This window comes from Microtus ochrogaster, chromosome 2 (genome assembly GCF_000317375.1).
Source record: "Microtus ochrogaster isolate Prairie Vole_2 chromosome 2, MicOch1.0, whole genome shotgun sequence".
Taxonomy (NCBI): domain Eukaryota; kingdom Metazoa; phylum Chordata; class Mammalia; order Rodentia; family Cricetidae; genus Microtus; species Microtus ochrogaster.
In genome coordinates, this window is record NC_022010.1 from 22,879,612 (window position 1) to 22,886,961 (window position 7,350).

The following is a 7,350-nucleotide window of genomic DNA, read 5'->3' on the forward strand; positions in this document are numbered from 1 at the left end:
AGATAGATAGATAGATAGATAGATAGATAGATAGATAGATAGGTAGGTAGATAGATAGATAGATAGATAGATAGATAGATAGATAGATAGATAGACAGATAGATAAAAACAGACATAGTAACACACGACTTTAACCCTAGCACTTGAGAAGTAGAGACAGGCAGATATCTACAAATTTGAGGCCAGCCTGGTCTACATAGCAAGTTCCAAGCCAGCCAGCCAGGGCTACACAGTGAGGCCCTTTCTTAAAAAAAAAAAAAAAAAAAGGCTGGGTTTGTGGTGGCTCTGTTGGTTGATAGAACACTTGCCTAACATGCAGAATCCTGGTTTCCATCCCTAATGCTGCATAATAGAACATGGAGGCATGTGCCTGTAATCTCAGCAACCAGGATGTACAGACCAGGGGATCAGGAGTTCAAGGTCATATTGGCTGCCTATTGAGTTTAAAGTCAGCCAGAAGTATATGAAACCCTGTCTCGGAAAGAAAAGTAGGGAGCCGGGCAGTGGTGGCACACACCTTTAATCCCAGCACTCGGGAGGCAGAGGCAGGTGGATCTCTGGGAGCTCGAGGCCAGCCTGGTCTACAAGAGCTGGTTCCGGGACAGGCACCAAAGTTACAGAGAAACTCTGTCTCGAAAAACCAAAAAAAGAAAGAAAGAAAGAAAGAAAGAAAGAAAGAAAGAAAGAAAGAAAGAAAGAAAGAAAGAAAGAAGGAAGGAAAGAAAGAAAGAAAAAAGAAAAAAAAAGAAAAGGAAATAGGGGAGACTAGAGAGATGGCTTAGCAATTTCGGGCACTTGATGATCTTGCAGAGGACCAGGGTTCAGTTCCCGGCATGCACATATAACATAGCTCACATGTAACTCTGGTTCCTGGGAATTAGACTCTCTTTATTGACCCCCCCCACCAGCACCAGACACACACATGTGATGCACACACATACAAGCAGCCTAAACACTCATACATATAATAGAAATAGACCTTTTAAAGATTATCATTTAAGGGACTAGAGAAGTGGCTCAGTGATCAAGAACATATGCTGCTCTTACAGAGGACCCAGGTTCATCTCCCAGCACTCACATCAGGCAGCCCACAGTGGTCTGTTATCTCAGCTTTGGGGGATCAGACAGCTGTGACATCCGTGAGCACCTGCACCCATTTGCACATGCCCACACACATGACACATACAAATACACATCATTTAAAAAGATAAAATACATCTTTTTAAAAATTATCATTTTAAAAGTAATCATAAAGATGGAGAAACTGAGGCTCAAGAAATGGTAAGGTGACTCTTTCATCTACAAAGACCATGGGAAGGGGCCCGGGACCTGAGTCTAGAACTTTCTGACCCCAAAAAGAAGGGGACAGGCCGGGAAGGCCCTGGGCTCATAGCTGTGATCCGACTGTAACTTTTTCTCCGTCTCTCCAGGTGCCGGGCTTCTGGGGGCCTTTGGAGCAGGTGAGTCCGAAAGAGAGGCAGAACAGAGGGTTGCCGGTGATGAGGATAAACTGAGCAAGACTGCTGATAAAGAGGGGCAACCGCAGAGACCACAGGCCACCCCCAAACTTCACCCCAGTCTTTCTTACTTCCCATCCAGTCTTGTCCTCTCAGCCCCTCCATCAGACAGGAAAGATCTGAGTGTGACCCCCATCCTCTACAAGCGTAGGAAACAGGGCTAGCTTCAGGGGAGCTGTTGACAGAACTGAGGAGGGACTGGGAGGTGAGACCAGGAAATGATTGAGCCAGGCAGCCCCAGTCCCTGTCCACCACCATACCATACTACATGGCTCATTACAGACCCACCTTACAGATGTCTGCAATATACACACACTTAGAGGACTTTTGCTACATGCTTGGCAATCACTCTACTAAGTTATATGTTCTTACAGTCAGAGGATAAGTGGGAAAAGCTGGTCAGAGGAAAGATACTATCCAGTGAGAGCCAGGTAGACCCCTCCTTAGCAGCAGACCCTATGCGTTGAGGCGGGGGGGGGATCCCTTAGAGGACTTTGCCCTACAACTCTAGACCCCACAACCAGAGCTGGTGCTGGCAAGAGAGATTTCTCCCATAATTGGAAACAAACCTGCCAAGGCAAGCCTCCAAAACTCCAACCTAACTGGGCCCATCGGTCAAGGCCAAGGCCGTGGAATGTCTCCTGGAGGAGGAGAAGGAATGATCGGGCCCAGATGTGGAAAGGAGAGAGCCAGAGGGACCCATTTGGCTTCTCATGAATCTTAGCAAGGAGGATTCTGGATAGAAGGATGACTAGATGCTGTACAGGAAGGACCCCCAGGACAGGGGATGTGGTTCAGGTCACACAGCCCTAACCTAGCGTGCATAAAGCCCAGGACCACATAAACTGGACTTTCCTATTAACTGCCTAAAATCCCAGCATTTGGGAGGTAGAGCCAGGAGAATCAGAAGTTCAAGGTCACCCTTAAGATACATAGCGAGTTTGAGTCAAGCCTGAGCTACATTAGATCAACTCAAAACACAAAAAGCAGGAAGTGGTGGAGACACATTTACAGATCCAGGGTGAGGGGAGGGGTCTATGTCAGGATGTACAATCAAGGAAGCAGAGAAGATGCCTGGCGTGACAGCTACTAATAGGAGCAAGGCTGGTCTTGGAGGGGTGAGGGTTTGCTTACAGACCGCTTCCGCCTTCATAGAAAACCAGCTGGATCCTGCCAGCGGGCAGGCATCCTAGGAAACGCACGAGCTGGTCACACTTGTTAGAGATAATCAGTCACCTCCACACAGAGCATTTGATTACTATCTGGTGGCTGCAGATTTATCAGGACCATTGCCCTCCACCACCACAGAACCGAAGACATAGGGACCATAGACACCCACCCCACTCACTCCGTGACGGCACTCGTCTTACAAGGAGCCCAGGTGTGAAACCCACATCCTTAACTTCTCTTCTTCTCTCTTCTTCACAGGCCCTGGAGGAATCGCCGGTGCTGGCCCTGGGGCAGGTTAGTGTGAACCCCTGAGCAAGATGCCAGTCTCTCTCCCCAGCCTGGGGCACCTGCCTGGGATAAACAGCAGTCAGAGCACAGATTGGGAGGCAGGTGTTGATGAGATGAAGCATGACATCAGTCACCTGCTCCTAAGAAGCCACCCAGGGGGACAATTGTAATAGAGAGATGAGACTAGAGGGAGGCATCTCCTTGCTGGCCCAGCAGATCTGCCCACCAGAAAAGGCATCGGAGCAAACTGGGGACCGGAGATGGTGTGGTGCAATACTCAGAGTACCAGCGCTTGGTGGACAAAGGCATAACGACATGGGTTCAAGGCCAGCCTGGGCTACATAGCAAGTTCAAGGCCAGCCTAGCTATATCGATCTCGTCTCAAATATATACATATATATATGTGTGTGTGTGTGTGTGTGTATGTATATTTATATTGAGGCTGGGCATGGCAGCAGACACCTTTAATCTCAGCACTCAGGAGGCAGAGGCAGAAAGATCTCTGTGAGTTCAAGGCCCTCCTGGTCTGCATAGGGAGTTCCAGTACAGCTAGAGTTCCACAGTGAGACCTTTTCTCAAATGCATATTTATATATGCATTTGTATATGTATACATGCACATGTATATGTATACACACATGTATACATACATGTTAAGACTGGGCTTGCCTGCTCTGGCTTCCATCTCCAGCACTGCATAAACCAGAGGTAGTGAAGTGCCTGTGACCCCAGCACATGGGAGGTGGAGGATCAAGGAGTTCTCGGTTATCCTAGGCCACATAACGATTTCCAGGCCAGCCTGGACTACATACATAAGCCAGACTTTGACTCAAGGACTAAGCGATTCACACAGCTTTGTCTGGCTGAGCTGAGCAGCTAGACATAAGAATCCTCTAACACAGTGGTTCTCGACCTTCCTAATGCCAGGACCCTTTGATACAGCTCCTCATGTTGCAGTGACCCCCAGCCATATTATTTCTCATTGCTATTTCATAGCTGTATTGTTGTCGATTATGAATCATAAAGTAAAATCTGTGTTTTCCGACGGTCTTGTACCACTGCTGTGAAAGGGTTATTCCACCCCCAAATGGTCACAACCCACAGGCTGAGAACCGTTGCTCTAACACATGTTCCCATCCTGGTGAGCAGGGCCAACCATGTTGAAGGCCTTCAGAGGACACGGAACCTTGAATACTCTCCTGAGTGGAAGGGCCCCGGCTGGGCTGAGGTTTGGCAGCTCCCACTGAGCAGGGCACTTCCGGACCTCATTTATGCTCTCCTCCACAGGTCTCGGGGCCTTTCCAGGGGCAGGAGGTGTGGTGCCTGGTGCAGGAGCCGCAGGAGCTCTGTTGCCTGGAGCGGGGGCAGCTGCAGCTTACAAAGCTGCTGCCAAAGCCGGTGAGTGGAATATTTTGGGGATAGTTCTATCTGCCCCCTGACTTTCCCAGACACTGAAATTCTCAGAGAATGCTCCCTCACCCAGACCCAGGAGACAAGAGTTGTGGGGTGTGGGGAGATCCTACTTCCCTGGGGACATGATGTGGGCCGCTAGTTGTACCCAGTCTTTGCTTTTTTTTGGGGGGGGGAGATCAAGGCAGGGTTTCTCTGTAGCTTTGGAGCCTGTCCTGGAACTCGCTCTGTAGACCAGTCTGGCCTCGAACTCAGATCTTCCTGCCTCTGCCTCCCGAGTGCTGGGATTAAAGGTGTGCGCCGCCACCACCAACCGGCTTGTACCCAATCTTAAAGTGGTTTGGTAACAGGAGAGACCTTAAGGCACGGTCCCTGTCTGATCCCTGAACTCTCCTGTTTCTGGCTATGCAGGGGTCGGGCTTGGTGGAGTCGGTGGCGTTCCTGGTGCTGGAGTTGGTGGAGTTGGTGGAGTTGGTGGAGTTGGTGGAGTCCCTGGTGTCGGAATTGGCGGCGTCCCTGGTGGTGTTGCTGGTCTTGGTGGCATTGGTGGCTTAGGAGTATCAACAGGTATGGTGACCAGACTTGAGTGACTCAAGGTGGTGCCTGCAGACCTGGGTGGAGTCAGCTCTGCAATTCCTTCCTTTCAGGTGCCGTGGTGCCACAAGTCGGAGCTGGAGCCGCTGGCGTCGGAGTGGGAGCAAAGCCTGGAAAAGTTCCGGGTCAGTGCAGAATCTAGGGGGGGGGGGGGAGTGAAGGTCAGAGGTCAGAGGCCTAGGAATCCGCTGAGGTCAGAGCCCTCTCCTGCTCCAACAAGCTGGAAGATGAAGGGAGCAATACAAACTGAATCCGGCAGCAGACCTGTTTGGGCAATGCTGCTGAGTGACACTTGATCCTGGCTTCTAAAAATCTCTATGATCTTGGAGCAAAAAGAGACCTCACAGGCGGGCTCTGGATCACAGATGGGGAAACTGAGGTTTTAAATGTTGAGTCAGAACAGAAGGGCCCACAGCTGTTCCCGGTAGAGCTGGAGGGGAGCCCAGCATCCTGCGGCACCCCCATCTGGTGCTCATTTGTCCCGAAGCTCTTTAGGAAGTGACTTCAGGTTAAATAAAAGGCGAACATCTGGAAGCCTTTAGACTTGAGGTGGGCTGGCGGGGCTGCGTCAACAGGCTGTGGGCTCCAGAAGACAGTTAAATCGGGCCTTGGAGGATGTGCAGGCTCTGACATGGAGCAGGGAGGGCTGTGGTCACGCTCTATCTGGCCCAAGCTATCCCAGTGCACACTGGCTTGCAAGGCCTGGACCGCTTGTTGCCGCTGTCTGAAGGGACGGCAGAACCTCTACTAAGGTTCCTTGTTCTTTTGCCTCCAGGTGTTGGTCTTCCAGGTGTGTACCCAGGCGGAGTGCTCCCGGGCACAGGTGAGAACGAGAAGGATGAACTGGGGATGTAGCTCAGCTGATACAGCGCTTGCTTAGCATGGGTTCCATCCTCAGCATCCCATAAACCAGGTGTGGTGGTACATGCGTTTAACTCCAGCACTTTGAAGGATGAGGCATAAGGATCTTAAGTTTGAGGTCAGCCAGGGCTACATAATGTGACCTGATTTCAAAAAACAAAAAGTGGGGCTAAGGAGATGGCTCAGAGCTTAAGAGCACAGGCTGCTCTTCCAGAGGACCCTGGGTTCAATTCCCAGCACACATATGGTTGCTCACAACGGTCTGTTGACTCTTCTGTTCTCCAAGGGCATCGGGCATGCGTGCAGTGTACAGACATGCACCCAGGCTAAACACCATACACATAAAATAAAGATAATTTTTAAAAGAGAGTAGGTTGGGGATGATTCAGTGGGTAGAGTACTTGCCTAGCATACACAAAGCCCTGGGTTCCACCCCCGGCACCTCCTAAACCAGATAGGGTGACACACTCTTGTACTGCCAGCACGTGGAAGGTGGAGACAGAGTTCAAGGTCATCCCTGAACAAGTGTTGGGCCAGCTTGAACTCTATCAGAAAAAAAAGAGGAGGGGGGACGAAAGAAGGAAGGAAGGAAGGAAGGAAGGAAGGAAGGAAGGAAGGAAGGAAGGAAGGAAGAAGTTGGGATCTACCCTCTTGCTCTCCCTCCTAAAAGTGAGACAAGCTGAGCCCAGTGGCTGTTTCCCTAAGTGTCCAAGTTCAACTTAATGAACATTGGGTCCTTGGCAACCGAGGTCAGCTTCCCCAGCCCCACCCAGTCCCTCACCCCAGGCCAACACCCTCATCACAGTCTTAAAACCGTCCTCAGAGGACAGACGGACTCCCTAGTGTAGCCAGCTTCTTCCCAAAAGTCCTGAGTCACCAGGCATTGACACGCCCAGGAAATGTGCCCTCCAGGAGACCCCCTAAGAACTGTCCCTCACTTCTTTCCCTGCCAGGACGTACCTCCCCACCCAGCAAGGCCTCCTGAAATCCCCCAAAAGCCCAGATTCAGGGATTTGCTGACAGAGCACCCCTTCCTTCCTGGTTGAGGTAGCCAAGCCCCAGGGGAGGCAGCAGAGGAGGGGAAAATCGGGCAGATTCCAATCCATTGTGAGGTAGCCACCAGGAGGCATGGCACGCTGGCTGGGCCTCTCTGTGCTTTCTCCCATCCAAGTACTAAGTAGCTCCACCCTACTTAGTTTAGCTTCTGCAATCAGACACATTCAGGGTGGTGTGACTATAGATCTCTCTGTCCCTTTCCTCTTGGTCACGATGGATCTCTAACTTACAGCTGAGGTCCACCGAGGCTGAAATCAGGCACAGATGAGTTGGGATTAAGAGTCGAATCTTCCAGCCAGGCCTAGTGGCACAGGCCTGCTACCCCAGCCATTTAGAAGGCTGAGATAGGTGAATCAGAAGTTCAAGTCTGGGCCGGGCAGTGGTGGCGCACGCCTTTAATCCCAGCACTCGGGAGGCAGAGGCAGGCAGATCTCTGTGAGTTCGAGGCCAGCCTG

The 7,350-nt window shown here is 50.9% G+C and overlaps 1 protein-coding gene across 1 annotated transcript in view; it reads left to right on the forward strand.

Annotated features, from left to right (window-relative positions):
• Eln (elastin) overlaps positions 1–7,350 on the forward strand; it is a 46,029-nt gene that overhangs the window by 13,786 nt on the left and 24,893 nt on the right. Inside the window, exons 5-10 of the mRNA XM_013350475.2 lie at positions 1,431–1,460; positions 2,946–2,981; positions 4,262–4,372; positions 4,796–4,951; positions 5,032–5,103; positions 5,754–5,801. Coding sequence (XP_013205929.2) covers positions 1,431–1,460; positions 2,946–2,981; positions 4,262–4,372; positions 4,796–4,951; positions 5,032–5,103; positions 5,754–5,801 — 453 coding nt within the window. The remainder of the gene's footprint in view (positions 1–1,430; positions 1,461–2,945; positions 2,982–4,261; positions 4,373–4,795; positions 4,952–5,031; positions 5,104–5,753; positions 5,802–7,350) is intronic.